Genomic DNA, 18,016 nt, shown 5'->3' with positions numbered 1-18,016 from the left:
GATTTCTCATATATCCATTAACTATGCATTTTACCCTTTGGGAAGATATTTATGACAATTAGGTATATCAGGTGGAGTCTTTTTATTGGAATTTGTTCACAGAGATATATATATATATTCCATCTAACAAATGCATTTTGAACATTTCTGCAACCCACAATGCAGCGCAAAACACATTATTTGAAAATTCACAAGTGATGCAGTTTTTTTGTCCATCACTAAATGCACCTTGAAGAGAGAAGAGGAAAACATGCTCTCTTGGCATTACTTTCATGCTATAACTAAAAATAATGCCAAACATATGCTAAAAATGCAATGAGTTAGATAAACATGACCTAAAGTAACATCATCAAAGATTTCTTCACTAGCTCATATTGACTTGTTTAATAAATTCAATAAATTTCTTGCATGTGATAACAAGATGATGTTCCATTGGTAAAATTTGGCACATAAAAAGTGGTTACCTATGTGGGCTGCAGAAAAGTGTTGTGAAACATGGCTGTAACATGTGCAGAAAAGTAAAAAATGTGACTGCAGGAACCTGTGCAATAAACCCTAGCAGAGCTGAATTTATTTGCCATCAGAAGTTCTTAGGCTGCAGATACAATGAAAAAACAAGTTTTTTGAAAGCACATAATATTCGGTAATTTACAAGTGTGCAAAATGTATTAATGCCTTCAAGAATAAAAAGAAATGTCATTTAATAAATTACCATACCAGTTGTATAAAATTACACAAAAAATTTACTGCTAAACAATTATGATGTGATGGACAGGCACAAGCATAGCAATGATAGCAAATCTCTCCAGTGAACACAAATCAGGAAACCAACTGTAAATCACAGTCAGTGGCATTGTTATAGTGCTCCTTACAATAAACCTTTACATAATCGTTTATTTACAATAAACCTTTATTAATAAATAATTTGAAATGAAAATCAGCTATTATCACATAATACTGACAACTAAGTCAAGTGTAGCAAATTTTTTTATCACTACATTTTTGTCACTGGATTTTCTGTCAGCAGGAGTGACTGACTATGTTACCAAAAGTAAATTCTAAATGGGAAGCATTCAGGGAAATAATCATAGAAGCTACTAGGCTTTTCATACCAACTAAGAAATGTTCTATTCAAGGTTTAGACCTAAAGGGATATCAGATGAACTGATGAGATTTGTGGCAGAATAAAAATGTGTGAAATGCATATAAATTATCAAGTGATATAGAAGCCCATGGTACATATAAACTAGCCTGTAATCAAATCACAAAGGAGGTTAGGCAAGCTAAGGCAGATTACAAGAATTCTCTGGCAAAGAACAGCAATAAAGACATCTATGCTTATATTAACAGCAGAAAGAAGGGGCTGAATCATATTGAGACATTATAAGTCAACAGTTTAATTGTTGATGACAGTGCTTGAATTTGGCATTTCGTGATTGGTTAGATTTATTTTCCAAAAAACCAACAATCTCCAGGTCCTGAGGTAGTCAGACATTGCACCTATAATACTATTTTAAAAATTCTTTAAGTTACTTACCTGCTCTACATCACATGCTAAATACAATAAGGAAGGAAATACTTGGCTGTATAACTTGTTCATTGGATGCTACAATAAAGAAAAACATACTATTATTAACCATAATTATGTACAAATATCACATTTACTCTTAAACAGTCACAAGCACCTCAAAAATTATTAATCAAAATGTTACTGACAACTAAGTCAAGTGTAGCAAATTTTTTTATCACTACATTTTTTTTCACTGGATTTTCTGTCAGCAGGAGTGACTGACTATGTTACCAAAAGTAAATTCTAAATGGGAAGCATTCAGGGAAATAATCATAGAAGCTACTAGGCTTTTCATACCAACTAAGAAATGGCTGTATAACTTGTTCATTGGATGCTACAATAAAGAAAAACATACTATTATTAACCATAATTATGTACAAATATCACATTTACTCTTAAACAGTCACAAGCACCTCAAAAATTATTAATCAAAATGTTAATATCTTTCATCCCTTTAGGCATTAAAGATTGACCAAAACAATTATTTATAAAGGAGGCTTATTATGTGGGTGTGAAATTTTGAACCTCTCCATACTTTTAATGGTTACCATTAAAAACTAAAAAAATAAATATATATATATATATTTTTTTTTTTAATATTAATATACCATGTAGTTAATATACAGTTTAAATTCCTAGCGTCATGTAGTTTAGTTAATTTTTGTATTTAGATTTGAAAAGATAGATCTTAACATTCTGATAGCTTTTGTTATTGATATTTTGGTGGCAACTTCATGGGAACTTTCATTCAGTTGCTTAAAATTAACTTCACTAGTGGTTACAGTTTAGTTAACAGTCTAAATTCTGTAATACTTTGTTAATTTAAATTCTGTAATATCTTCTAAATTTAAATTTTGTAATCTTTGTACAGTTCAAATATTACCTAAATAATGGTGATGTAGAAGAATTTGAGTCACCAAAGAAATGGGTGATTGCCCAAGGAACAAATGTAACTGGGGGCTCATCAGGAACTCAAGTATCTCGTCATCCAACAAGTGATGCATCCCCAATTCAGTTGTTATGTGTTTGTTTGTTTGTTATTTGGTTTTTAGGAGCATTAGCAACTAAGGCCATATTGCTCCGGGATATGCGGTGGTCATTCCCTGAACTTTCCGCATCCTCCGTATTTGGTGGTGATGGGCTCGAACCCCGGTCTAATCAAGAAGCGTGTGCTACGCACTGCTGCTCCTTCCCACCTGGCTAGCCCCAATTCAGATCCCAGAACAGAACCGTCAAGTGCATACTGGTCTGGTTGAAGGAGATTTAGTTTTACAGGAGCTTCTATTTTCAGGGAAACGTGTAACTTTTTCTGTAATAAAGACAGGCAGATCAGAAGGAAGGCGTGTCTGCTGAGAGCAACAATCGATGATATTACCAACAGATTGTAAGATTTTAAAAGAGGTAAAGAGAGCATTATTATTCATGTGGGGGACTAACAATATTAAACACCAGACCATTAGTTGGATAAATATAGAAACGTGCTGAAAAAATACCGAGTTAGGTCAGAATGTTGTGTCTGCAATTCTGCCCAGACACAATAGCAGGGATTATATATTGAAAGTTTTGTGGATTAACTAAGACTTGAGGGACTCTACAAGGATCTGGGGGGGGGGAATTTTTTTATCAACATGGACCACACTTGTAGATAGAAGGAATTTATTTTGTAAAAATGGTATTCATTTGAACAAAGGTGGTGCAACGATTTCTAAAAGTATCACGTTGAGGATACCCTAAGGGTTCAAGGAAACTACAAGTTAGGGAGAAGACAGATAATTTATCACATATCAATCAAAGTAATGCTTGCACACATTTGAAGAATTCTTGTTGTTACCGCAACAGCTGATGGTAGTGAGTGGAAACATAAAACTAGGGAAACAAGCCTAAATAACTTCAAGGGGTAAATAACTTCAAATATAGAAGAATACTTAGTCTTAGCTGTGTCTACATTAATGCCAGGAGAGCTGTCAATAAAATGGTTGAATCTGAACTCTTGGTTAGTACAACTAATGCTGACATAACTGGGCTAACAGAAAAGTTGTGCCACCTGGAAATAAGGGGTTGATGAGTTCCTCTATGGTAAGTATAGGTACAACAGAAGGAATGGGAGAGTCATGCTTCTCATCAAAAGCAGCCCGAGTGTAAAAAGGACTTTTTTTGCCGAGTCAGAAGTTACATCTTCCAGCACAGAATATGTATGGTGTGGGTTAGTTGAAAGCAAAGATATAATGAAGTGTAGATAATATACAAACCAGAAGATTGTGAAGAGTATCACGAGAGTCTCTACAGGCAGATGGAAAGGGAAAGCAACCATGAATGTCTTATTTTGGGTGACTTCTATCTACCCCAGATTGATTGGAATAAGTGGGAGGAAATTCACCATGAGGAAAAAAATTTTTAAATAAACTAGATGAGTACTATTTGTAACAGCATGTTAGAGAAAATACTAGCAGTAAGAATATTCTTGACCTCATCAATACTCATGAATCAGATGATATCACAGGGCTTACATGTACAGGAATCACTGGCAGGTAGTGTTCAAACAGTCATTAGTTGAAAGATGAAGAAAGATGTTGCAACAGTTAAAGGTAAAGTCATGGGTTTTAATTTCAGAAGAGAGGACTTTGACAGTTTACAGAGGAGTTTACAGAGGAATTTATGTTATATTAATCTGCCCAATTAATAGATGCCACTACATGGCATCTATTAATTGGGCAGATTGCAGAGTTAGAGTGAACACATTTGAATTATGAAAAACCTTTAAAGCAAAAATCATAGAAACCACGAACACATAAATACCATTAAGAATATAGTGCTGGGTGAGGATGCCAAAATTGATGAATATGGAGCTGGCTGATCTAATAGAGCAGAAAGAGATAGCATGAGAGAGTTAAAGAGTCATGAAAAGCACTGAAGCCTACAACTACAATTTGATATGTAAAGTTAGGGAGATCAAGGCAAGCATATGAGAAAGAGCAAAAAGTTTTTCCACTATGTGAATACAACAAACAAAAAAGCAAATCAGATTGGACCCTTGTGTATTGCGTATGGTAAAGTATTAAATAGCCCATCTGATGTTGCTGATGAATTGATTGGGTACTTTGCATCGGTCTTTACTGACAAAAGACCCTTCATGCTGAGGCTGTGAGATAGAGGCTGAGCCATATGAAATTATTGATTTCAAAATTATAGATCACTGTTTATTAGAAACACTTTCAAGCATAAAGGCAAGTAAGACTCCCAGAGCTGATGACATATACCCAGTAATTTTGAGGGAGGCCAGCGGAAAGTGTACTGAAACATCAAGGTTAATTATGGGCTGCTTCTTTGGACTTGGTATGGATGAAAACTGGAGAGGTGGCAACATATTGCCAATACATAAAGGAAATCCTAAGAATGAAGTTCAATAACTACAAAACAATTAGTCTGAATTCAGTGGTAGGGAAAATCTTAGAATGGATTTTTTTTTTTTTTTTTTTATGTAAATCCCAAACACGAGAGGTATTAGAACCTATAGTAATTAGTACCGTGCTTGGGTTGGAGGTTGAGAAGACGAAAGAAGATATTTGTTGACATTGGACTTGAACTTCTATAGACTGTAATTTTCAGGAAATACGTATGAAGGAAGGCTGTTCCAGAAAACGGCAGTTGAATGAATAAACGAGGAAGATGAAAAGTTGGTTGTGTGAGTTTGAAGTTGGACAGTAAATGGATGTTGGCGGCACGTGTTCGGACTGTTTTGAAGAGGCCGGGAATTATAGAAGCCAATTCTGAAGAACAGTGCCCATGGAAGTATCTGTAGAAGAGGCATGCAGCAGAAACAGTACGTCTATGAGAAAGCGAGTGGAGAGACTCTGTTAGAGATGTAACATTAATTAACCTAACTGCCCTCTTCTGAATGGAATCAAGAAGCCTGAGAGAGGTTTTGGGGGCACCACCCCAGATGTGGGAACAATATTCCATGGCAGGGCGGATTTGCAATTTATACAGAATGAGCAGCTGTTTGGAAGAAATGTAACACCGAGAGCGAAAGAGAAAACCAAGTTTTTTAGATGCAGAGGAAGCAATATTTGTAATGTGCATGTGCCAAGAGAGATTAGAAGTCAGGGTAATCCCCAAAAGAGATATATCATTTTGCCTAGAAATCGGAGTGTCACCAAAGATAAGCATAGGAGCAGAAGAATCCTTTTTGCGAGATATAAGACAAGACTCAGTTTTAGAAGGGTTGAAATCAACTAAGTTGTCTTTGACCCCACTGGAGAATTACCTGAAGATCGGCATTTAAGGAATTGGTAGCAGATTTGCGAGAAGTTGAAGCTGATTGAGCAGGACAAGATTTCTCAAATGGAAAGTTGAACGCAACGTGCTATCATCGGCAAAACTATGGATAGGATTTCCAGTCAATGGAAGAAGGTCATTAATATATACAAGAGGAAAAGAGTGGGGGAAAGAACTGAACCTTGGGGGACACCGGCATTAGGGAAGAAGTTAAAAGACAGAGAGCCATCTACCATCACCGTCAGTGAGCGATCAGAGAGAAAACTGGATAACCAATTACTAAAAACAGTTGGAAAACCATAAGATGGAAGCGTGTTTAGAAGACCTTTATGCCAAACATGATCGAAAGCCTTTGAGATGTCAAGAGCAACTACTTGTGTTTCGCCGAACCTTTCCATTGAATTAGTCCATAAATGGGTAACATAAGCCAGAATATCACCAGTGGATCGACACTGATGGAATCCATACTGGCGATCGTTGATCAGACAGAGGTTTCTAGGTAGTTTAAGAGTTGGTGGTTAATTGATTTCTCCCTTACTATAGAAAGAGTAGAAGTAATTGCAATGGGACGATAATTGGATGGGAGGAATTTGTCACCACTTTTTAGGAAATGGCTGGATATGAGCAAATTTCCAAGCAGAAGGAAAAACACCTTTGGAATAAGAATGTGAAAAAAGGCGGCAAAGAATAGGAATAATATATTCAGGAGCACAGGTTTTGAGAACAAGTGGAGAAATACCATCGGGATCTGGAACTTTCTTAGCATTAAGATTCGTCAAAATCCTTCTGACATCTTTTTTGATGGAAGACCACGGGAGGCATTGAATGGAGCATGTTGGGAATGGTGGGAGGTGTTTTACCAAGATCATTAATACATGAGTTGGAAGAAAAATGGGATGCTAGCAGGTCAGCTTTATTCTTGGCTGAAGTGACAACAGAACCATCTGGTTTGGACAGATGTGGGAACAGAGATGGGCAAAAGTTGCGGCCAATAGTTTTGGCAAGAGACCAGAATGCTCGGCTTCCATTAGGGCAAGAAGCAAGTTTTCTACTCTTAGCCTGTTCAAACTCTAGTTTGGACTGATTAATAACTGCTTTACAATTGTTGCGAGCTTTGGTGTAAGCAGAAAATGAAACTGGAGAATTAGAAACAAGCCAATTACGATATGCAACTTTCTTCTCTTGAACAGCTTTAGAACATTTATTGGAAAACCAAGGTTTATAAAAAGGACAAGATTTTAAAGTGGAGTGTGGGATAAAGGATTCCATTCCTGCAAGAATAATTTCACTGACACAATCTGAGCAAATGTTGACATCAGAAGTTTTGAAACAGTAATCTGACCAAGGAAAAGAAGTCTCGCAGGTTATCCCATTTTGCATTCTTGTAATGCCAAACAACACGAGGTTGGGTTTTGGTTTTTTTTTTTTTTTTAGGAGCATTAGCAACTAAGGCCATATATTGCTCCGGGGATATGCGGTGGTCATTCCCTGACCTTTCCGCATCCTCCGTATTTGGTGGTCACGGGCTCGAACCTCGGTCTAATCAAGAAGCGTGTGCTACACACTGCTGCTCCTGCCCACCTGGCTGCGGAGGCGCCCCGAGGTTGGGAATAGTAATGAGATAAAGGTCCCATTGGAGAAGAGACAATCATCAAGTTGTGATCTGAAGTGCCTAAAGGACCTCTCACTTCGACTGTGTACTTAGAAGGGTTTTTTGTGAGAAAAAGATCAAGCCTATTGGCTGTATGATTAGGATTGTCCGGTATTCTTGTAGGTAAATGAACAATCTGTGTAAGGTCATTGGTAATTGCAAAAGCCTCAGCATCTCGGCCAGCTGGGTTGGTGTGACTAGAAAACAGAAGCCAGCTGGAGTTGTGAACATTAAAATCACAAAGGAAAATTACCTCACTGTTAGGAAAGTTGGACTGGAGAAAGTCAAGTTGCAAAGAGAGGAAGTCAAAAGAGTTCCAAGTGATTAGTGGAGTTGGGAGAATGGTAGAGACAACAGATGAATTTGACACAATGAGGTAGAGAGATTTTAAGCCAGAGAAGATCAAAGAGGGGAGATTCCAAACTGCCAAGTCTCTGACAGGGAATATCAGAACGGACATATGCAGAAGTACCACCTTTGAGGCGAAAGGAATCATACAGCAAATAATTTGGGCATCTGAGATGAGCAGTAGTTGAATCAACGGATAACTGAGATTCTGTCAGAAAAAGTACATGGGGTTTGACAGACTGGATATTTCAGTTCACCTCATTTGTTCTGCATTTCCACCATATCATTTTGGTATTCTGTAGATATGTAACTGACATCTCTTCTGTCCTTCTACTTAGCAATCATTACACCACGGGCACACCTTGATAAAATTTCTCCTTGTAATTATTACTAATGGGTTGCTTACCTCTTCTGCTGCCTCTCTTAATATAACTGGACAGATCCATCCACTGCAGTGCCTTCCTTGTGTTTACTTTCAACAATTTCTCTTCTGCTTTCATCTCAGTTATCAGAAAACAGTTTAGCTCCATATCAGAGTGTGATAAACGTCTGGCATCTCCCTCCCAAAAGAATTCCTCATGTGTGAGTGTTGAGGCAAAATACCTATTCAGCCTGCAGCAACCTAAGTAGAATCATCAACAGTGAAACAGTTGACATCAAGTGGAACAATGCAATTCAGCCCCTTCCTTCTATTGCTAACGTAAGTAAAGAAGTAGTCCTGCTTTCTTGGCATTCTTTGGCAGAAACTTCTCATAGTGTACCTTGCCTTGTCTAACCTCCTTTGTGACTTGATTGCAAACTAGTTTATATGTGTTGAGTTCACGAGCTGTGCGGTTGTACTGTTTGGCATTAGTGATGGGAGACAGTTTGTGAATTCAACTTGTAAGTAGTTTAATATAGCTATGTATGTCTACAGTGTAATGTTCTTTTAAGTTTTGGGAGGAAATCATGCACACAAGCTGACATTTTTCTACAGAAGGTTCGCTGTTAATTTAACGATTACGGATAATCGTTATTACAAATGATTTAGAAATGCCTTCAAAAACAGTTTTTAACAATTTCAATGTACATCGCAGACTTATACGTTAAATACGTACTAACAAGTAGTCCGTAAGTTATTCCTTAAAGGCTGAATTGCGAGCCTAAAAGTAGTTTTTAGCTGTAAAATCATTGGAAACTATAGTTAAATGTAGGGCGAGGGGTACGTTAAAATCAGTTTAACAACAAAATTATAGCTCAAAGGCTTGTAGTTGATTTTGAAGATTGTAATAATTTCAATGACTAATTAACGTTAAAATTTTGCCTCTAACCATTTTTTCCTAATTTATTAGTAATCGAGTTAATGGTAATTGCGTATTTTAACAATTGTGCATAATGTAGATTTTTTTCTGATGCTGTGCTTTAGCATAACTGCTGCAATTCACCTGAAAAACTTTGTTCCAACCATTTCTGGGGCAAGGGTAGGAGAGAGTCAGAAAATGATATGCGTTTACGCATATCGTTTTCAAAGCGCTCTGTCAGCTGTCTTGTCCAAACAAAATCCAAGGAAAATTGCGCGAGCCTCACGATTTCGTTTTACCTAAATATGAAGTGTGTGAAATTATTATTATTATTATTGGCCATATGGTGCAAGGAAGCTTGAGGCTTATGCTGCACCAGCCAAAAAAATTTCCCGAGTTACCATGATAGAGAGAGAAAATTAGAAGTAGAAAGGAATTACCAAGAAAGAGAAGAATGATGATATTCAGCTCAGGAGCCTGGGTGTGCCAAGCCCATACTCACCAGATGTGAGCCCCCGGGACTAGATTATGATTTTGCTAGTCTGCTTCATTCAGTTAACCTAACTGAAACTTGCCTAGAATACTGGGAATAGGTGATCCGTCAGCTATTAAAAGCTGAATTGCGAGCCTAAAAGTAGAGTTTAATTTAGATGTAAAATTATTGGAAACTGAATTAAATGTAGGGTAAGTTGTATGAATTTGAAGTGCGAATGCCTTCTTTGCTCTTCATCTGTTTATTTTTTAACAAATCTTAAAACGCAGCCGCCGTACAAGAGCTTGTTTAAAATGCAGATAACCAACCGTTGGTAAAAGAACAGGTGTGTGTAGACGCAGGCGAGTCTTTCTTGATCGCCCTTTTTTTTTGAAGAGGGAAGGAGAGCTAGAAATGGAGATTGTTGGTCTTAATATTAACTCTACCCTCACTTGGACGATGCTTACTTAAATTATTTTCGAATTGTCATGCGTATGAGTTGTTATTCAGTTGGATTGTGATCTGTTATTATTTGGGTGAGAAATAAGTCTGGCTCCACTAAAAAAAATAAAAAATAATATTTTTTCTCTTAATTATTGTCAGCTTCTTATCATTGTGCTATTCCATTTTCATCAACTCATGCAGTTAGTGGCACCGAGATATCTGAGTGCTGTGTTCCCTGATCTATTTTGAGTATCCACAATCACCAGCGCTTAAGTATTTTGTTATTCATTTAGTCTAAAATTTCTAGAAATTGAGTTAAATGTCGGGCTAGTGGTACGAATGTGAAGTGTCAAATCAAATTGTGGACTATCAGCGGCGAATTTTTTTTTAGAGTAGAGGTTAATGTAGAAGATAACTGCCTGTTGTTTTTTGGCACTATTTGGGGAAGGAAGAAGGAAAACACTGACATACTTAAGTCGACTAAATCCTTTCTTGGTGCCGAAAGCTTTACTGTGGCTCAATATGATTGGTCGATAGCGTCTGTATTAACATTCAAATTAACCTCACAGACACACCGTGATTTCGACAACGCAGTCGCTGGTCACACCGATTGAAACTCGAGTGATGAAAGAAGCGAGGTAAGGTAATAATTCTATCATTGATGTGTATAGTTGTGTGCTGACCTTAAGTTTGACATTGGATATGAAGGAAAATAATTTTGTAGCACTCAAATAAAATTAGGGTTATACTCCAGATTATGGGTACACTTCTGGAAGAAGTGGCTTCTTTTGTTTGAATCTGCCCCGAATTACTGGCATAAACTGACAAATTTTTTCACTAGCCAAAAATGGAAGTCTATTAAAAAAATCCACACTTCTTTTGCTTGAATCCATTCCAAATTTGGCCATGCCCGCAACGCGGCGACAAGGTGTACCCATAATCTAGAGCTCAGCCAAAATTAATAATTAATTATATTTAATAAAAGTACTAAATGATGTTTTTAATTATGCTAAACTTTCCAGTGCAATTGCTGGGTTAGTTGACAGTCCAAGTATATGACACTTTCCCCATGTCATTGTAATTCTTAGCAGCAGACCACTGGCATTATCTCAGGAACTGCACAAATTTTCCTTATGTGAAACTCCCTAAAATAATTTAATGTCTGCCATGATTAAATGGTATAGAATTTTGAGCAAGCAATGTGCTGCATTAAGAGCATAAAGTTTTGCCAAGTTGGAGACAAAATAAAACTTTATTTCTGATGAAGTAACATGCTTTACACTACAGTTACCTGTGCTTTCTTTTGAAAATTTTGGTGAATGTAACCTTAATCTGTAATTAACTGTCGTGTACGCTTAATTACGGAGATAAAGTGAAATTTAATTGCAGGAGAACATAGACTGCGTTATACTACATAATGTTCTGCGCTGTCACCCCTCATTTACGCTTCTTTTTCAGCATCATATCTCCACTGTGAGTTTCTTTTGCATATTTACGTAACCCGTACTCGATATAGTAATATTGGGTGAGGTTACGTTACGAAAATTGACGGTTAAACTTTAGAATATGGTGCTGCATTCCACGAATTTTTGCAAGTGATGGACAGGTCTATTTCCATTCACCGGTTCTCAGTGATTGGAAGATCCAGTCCTGTGAGTAATTTGTGTTAAAATATATTTTACACGTTATTAATTACCGCTCATTTTCTTTGGAATTCGCTTATCGGTACAGGCCGGTGTCACCTAGATTAGTGTTTCTGGATAACTTTAGATTAGGGTGGCCGTCAAAGTGAAGGACGTGATTGCTCATCCCCTCCTTGTGTCATGGGACGAGTTGCAAAGAAAGGCCACATGAAGAACAGAAGGTCACATGAACTGAGAAAAATAGTTACGATTGGAAGGAAAAAAAACTTACAGGAAAGGTCTCGTTTTTAATAGACTCATTTTTGTTTAGTGAAAAAAGGTTAGGTTATGTTAGTTTGCGCTACTAATTTGGGACGGATTCAAGCAAAATATGTTTGTTTTTAATAGACTTTCGTTGTAATTTATCAGTTCGTCCCTCCCTTTCATCGTTATTACAGTAGACTTTCAGAATAACGGCACCTTCCGCGATTCAAGGTGCCATTATCTAGAAAGTTTTATTTTTAATGTTTTTATTTAATGCAGAAATAATCAGGCCAAATAAGAAATGGAGAGAGAGAGAATGCAATTTTATTAACTGCACATAAAAAATCAAACATGTTGACGATCCAATATTTTATTCTGCCATTCATACACTCCTGCTTACAACCCGTTCTATTTTCTTTATTATATCAAGTTCAGTCTGCTCGGTAGCACAGTGTTATCGACCGGTGGAAAAGGGCTGGGTTTGAATCCCGTGAATGACGCAAGGAACTTTTATGGGTTTTTTTTTTCCTCTCCGTGGCTGAGTTACTCAGTCTCAGCCGTAGATAGCAAGGTTTTTTTCCCTAGAAACTGTGGTTTTTCGTCCAGCAAAACAGGCAAATCGAGCAGAGCAGAGCAGAGAGGCACACACAATTTACAGACAATACACATGGGTATATGAATTAACATTCTGGGTGACCCTAATGTAATAGTTTGGATTATATCAAGTTTGTCACTAAGTTTTAATGTTCTTCTCTGTATGACGTTTATTAACTTTAGGGGTCCATAGTGAGGGGTTTTTAATTTAAAATAAATGTAAAAGAGCGGTATAACCCATAATATCAGTACAGAATTCACTTTGAAAATGGCGAACGTAAACAAATGCAGTAATCACGTGACTTTTTCTTTTTTCGGCACTGCAAGATTTCAGCACTGCTCTGTATGTAAACTTTTAATCTCAATGTGCTGTTATCTCGAATGTTTCGTTATTTGCAGTACCATTATTTGGACAGTGTACAGTACATATTCAACAGCCTGTTATTCACATACATCATAATGAATATTTTTTTAAGTTTACTATTTGTAACATACATTTTATTCTAATGATAACACTGAATTTGTATATTTTATTTTTAGGGAGTGAATCAAAGTCCGCCACAGCAGAAATTTGAAAAAATATTAAAGGCCTGCCATAGCAAATAATTAAAATAATATAAAATGTTTAATATGTATGAACACAGCAGGCTTTTAAAATTTTTTAAGTATCCATTGCAGGGGACCTTAAGTCACTCCTTTCATTTATCAAAAATCAGTGTTACAACCGCTAGTAGAATACTGCAGTGTAGCCATAAGCCATATTGAAATAAATAAGTGTTGAAAACCTTCGTGATAAAATTTCCTATAAAAATAATTGCAACTAAAAATAACCATGCCAACCCCCCAGAAAACACTTTGTAACCCCCCCCCGGGGGTAGCGAACCACAAGTTGGGAACCTGGGCTCTAAGGCACATAAAGGCTCTAGGCATTACTCTAAGCTTAAAAATCATATCTTAGAAGGATTTTGTTGTAACTCCAGTTGGTAAAGCTTCTAACAATTTTACCATTTTCTGCAAATACTTTTATTTTAACAAGCTAAAAAATGAAACAGAATAAAACTGTACTTCTACACGCAGTAATCTTAATCCTAATGCCATTATTAAAAAAACTTACAGCCATTCATAAAAAACTTCATGTTAAAATACACAATACCACACTCCCCTTTCTGTATATGATTGCTAAGTTTCATAAGCATCCTGTCAGCTTCAGATTCATCACCAATGCTAAAAATAGCGGTTGTTACCTCCCTGGCAAACAATTTTTTAAATTACTCAGTATCATTTTCAATAATCGGTCCTCAAATTGGATTATTAGTAGTAACTAAACTGTTATCGATACCTTTAAATCTAATCTTAATATCTACAGCAATGAAATATATAATTTCACAAATATTTTCACTTCCATACCTCACAGTCTGCTTAAATATGTATTTAATCTACTTTATCACAAGTATAAAGACAATCAATAAAGATATGTGGAACAGCCATATTAATCTATGCATCCTTAATAATTTCATTTCTGAAGGCAAACATACCTATAGACAAACTATTGGACCCATGGGTTTGCAAAATTCCAGCATAATATCAAATCTATTCCTACTATGAAGAATTATATATTTCCAACAACTGCAATCATAATTTCTTGGAGTTTCATTACATAGACAATATCCTCATCCTAAATACAAATTTTGAACATACGGCCAAATCTATATATCTTAATGAACTAATTTTAAACAAAGAGAATACCGATAAGCAATTGTCAATTTTATTGATCTCAGCATTACCCTCAATAATCCACTTCATCTAGAATTATTCGATAAAAGAAATAAATTTAATTTTAACATCATTTATCTCATGAACTGGAATTCTAAATTTCCATAAAAATACACAAAAATATTATTTGCACACAGAGTCAGACTAGTCAACTTAAGTAGTAATCAAAAGTTATTTATAAACTCTATATGCCACTTCTGTAATAAACTGATAAAAAATAGTATCCCTATTAATTTTATTAACTACAACATAAAAATGTTGCTCAATATATAAAACATAAATATGGATTTAAGATATTTCAATTTGGTTAGTTCTAACTTGGTATTTGTACAGTTGTAATATTTTATGGTGGTAATTCCACTACTTTGAGTAAAGACTTCATATGACTTTTATGTGAATGATCTTGAGTGTCTACTATCTAAATTTTTTTATCTTTATTTTTTATATGGCATAAATCTCTGCCTGTTCTTGTGGAGACTGTTTCCTTGTTAATATCTTTCTTATTATTGCTATGATTTTTGAAAATAACAGAGGGGGGGCTTTATTTTTCATATATCAGTTGTTTCTTCATTTTGGAATTGATAGCTGTGATCCAACTATTAATGTTATTTTAATTTAAATTGGTTTCGACCACTTCACTTATCAGACTTTTGGTCTACAGCAATGGCTTGAACTGTTTCCTTCCAGCTCCTTCACTCTTGGAACCTTTTATATTACATCATATATAAATTATTTGGAATTATATTGTAATTCATTTGGAATTATATTTGCATTTCACTTCAAGAAATTAGAGTTATTTTGAAATTTTAATCATTTCATATATCTTCAATAGCTTTCATAGTTCCATCACCTTTCGATATTTCCAGAACTATACCTTTCATAATCTTGGATTTTCTCAGAATTTATCATCCGGAATTTTCTGCAACCATTTTCACTCAGTCTCTAATCTTCTTACTTTGTCGATTAAACTCTGTTTTTCCCATGGTGCCATAAATCAGACAACTCTTTCCTTTTCCCATTCGAAGACTCCCATTCATCGTACATAAGCAATAGACAGTTATATAATTTTGTAGCTAGGGCTTGAAGTACTGTCTGTTTATTCATCAAATCTTTCAACAAAAGCTTATTATTTCAGTACTTACCTCTAAGATCCATGTTTAGGGTTTAAAATTCATAAAAAGCAAAAGTGGAGTAAACGGATTAACAACATTAAATTAAATAAGAACATGCCCTAAGGAAGAAGAAGTGCATTGCTTTCCCCCACCCAGTTGTGGTCTATAAAGTAAACTGTGTGTAAAGAACTAGGACGGGGTGTCAATAACAAGAGCCTAAACATAAGATTTCTGTTGATATCATCGTCAGTTGTTCAACTGAAACCAACTGATGATGATAGCAATGGAAGTCTTACGTTTAGACTCTTGGTTATTGACACTGCCCTAATCCTTTTAATGCAGTTTCTTTTATAGACGAAAACTAGGTGGGGAAGCAGTGCACTTCCTCGGGGCATGTTCTTATTTAATTTAATGTAGTTAATCCATTACCTCCACTTTTGCTTTTTATGAATTTTAAACCCTAAACATGGATCTTAGAGATAACTACCGAAATAATAATCTTTTGCTGGAAGATCTGATATGTAATAGACTAAAAAACTACTATAGAGGTCACTCACTATATCCGTTTATTTGTCTAGTTCTCATTAATGGCTGCATTTCACTTCATATATTATTTCCAACTTCAAGCAGCTAAGCAAATTCATCTGTTTCTTTGCTGCTACTTTATGTCAAATGTCATCTAACATTATTCTATAACTCTTCTGAATGTTTCCTGCCTTTAAATAAATCATACATCAATACTCAGAAATATAAAGCATTTACTCTACTTTGCTTTCTCTTTCGCAATTGGATATATTCACGCAGCTACAATACTTTTGTTTTCCGTGTCCCAACATATTTTTTCCTATTTAAATAATTATGTCCCTCTCACCTTTTAGTTTATTATAATAAGATTATTCCCAAAAAGATGAAAACAAAAGGAAATTTGTTTAAATATTTTTCGTTATGCGATAAACTATCTATATATATGAATAGTACTGAGAATAAATCCTATGTTAACATCTCATATAATATCAGAAATTGAGGAGAATGTGAGGGTTGAATTTAGACAAAATAATTTTGGCATACTTACTTTACTCTCTTCTTTCAATCCACTTACAGCTTCCTTCCATTCTTTTGATCTAATTCTACTTATATTTATTTTACTTGGCTTTAACTTGCTTTGCATCACTACACTTTTCTAATGTAGTTACAACAGTTTATATTTCTGTCTTTACTGGCGCAATATGTACTCAGTTTTTTTTAATTAAAAAATTTTTATATTTCCCTCATAAAAATACACCTTACAGTGCTTTCTTATAGGAATATGGTATTAGCATCTTTTTCTACTAATACTTTCTTAGCCAGTGCCCTCTCTAAGAGGTTGGGAATTTACACTTCTAGCTTGACAAAGTATTCCAAAATTCCTTTCCTTTCTTTTCTTTGTTTTCTGTATACTTCATTTTTTCCATCCACAAAGCGATTAGTGTAAAATGAGGGCAATGTAGATGATATTGCTATCCTTTTCTCTATGCTATTTTAGCCTCCTTTTTTATGCATTACTTTACATCTTCCTTTACTTACTTCTGTTCCTCTGTTCATATCTATTTTTTTTTACTTATAATTCATCTTCACATCAACTTATTAGTCAGATCACATACAAAGCCTGTTCAAATTTATCAATCTGCCTTTTCATCAGATTTGTCTTATTCATCTTTAATCTCCCTTCAAATCCACTTATTACTGCATACATTGACTTATTATTATTTTAATTTATTCAATTTTATTATACTGTTTATTTAATTGTACCATAATTTTGTCATGTACAATGCATTGGGAATACCCTCCTATCTTTATGGAAGAATTTGTTGCTTTTACCCTCCTTATAATAATTTTTTTTAATTTAATTATTTATTTATTATTATTTTTTTTTTTTTTTTGCATATTTTTTCATTCTATCAGAGTACCCTTTTTATACATTTTTTCCTCATTAATTATAACTAGGCACAGAAACTGTTTAATGATACATAATGCGTAGTCCCTCAAAAAATTACCCGCTTTATATAGCAATTATTTATAGCATGCATCAAAAATTTTATTATTTTACCGGTCTTTACTTTCTAACATTTTTAGATTTCTCTTACATCAAGATTTTTCTACCCCTTTATTTTATGCATGCTATTTTATTGCAATGTATATTATTTTATTGTAATACATAATATATTAAGAATATTACATATATATATATTAATACATAATATATTAAGAATATTACATATATATATTAAGAATATTCATATACAGGGTGTTTCAGTTAAACGTTTCAGAACTTCTAAGAGGGGTAGGGTACATCCTGACAACTCGAAATCATATAGCAATGTGGGGTCGGAAATGCTTTCCTGAAGCGGTGTTGTACACAGAAGCACCATAAAGAAAAGAGACCGTAAGTGAGAAATCGTTTTAATAGTACATGAAAAGAAGCAAAAGGTACATGGATTAAAGTAAGTGTTCGAAGTTTCTTCCACGGGCTACAATGCACGCCTCACATCTCCGACGCATGGACATCCGAACATTCTGGAATACTCCAGGCAGCGTGTCCAGACACAGCAACCGGAGGATTATGCACCTCGTA

At 35.1% G+C, this 18,016-nt stretch overlaps 1 protein-coding gene across 1 annotated transcript in view; it reads right to left on the bottom strand.

The window, feature by feature from the left end:
- Positions 1 to 18,016, bottom strand: part of LOC150083025 (DNA-dependent protein kinase catalytic subunit-like) — a 266,817-nt gene that overhangs the window by 117,342 nt on the left and 131,459 nt on the right. Inside the window, exon 11 of the mRNA XM_090378358.1 lies at positions 1,538 to 1,606. Coding sequence (XP_090234484.1) covers positions 1,538 to 1,606 — 69 coding nt within the window. The remainder of the gene's footprint in view (positions 1 to 1,537; positions 1,607 to 18,016) is intronic.

Source organism: Mastigoproctus giganteus, chromosome 7 (genome assembly GCF_048544385.1).
Source record: "Mastigoproctus giganteus isolate SK-2022 chromosome 7, ASM4854438v1, whole genome shotgun sequence".
Lineage (NCBI taxonomy): Eukaryota > Metazoa > Arthropoda > Arachnida > Uropygi > Thelyphonidae > Mastigoproctus > Mastigoproctus giganteus.
Note: the sequence above shows the minus strand (reverse complement) of the source record. Positions and strands in the feature narration are given on the sequence as shown.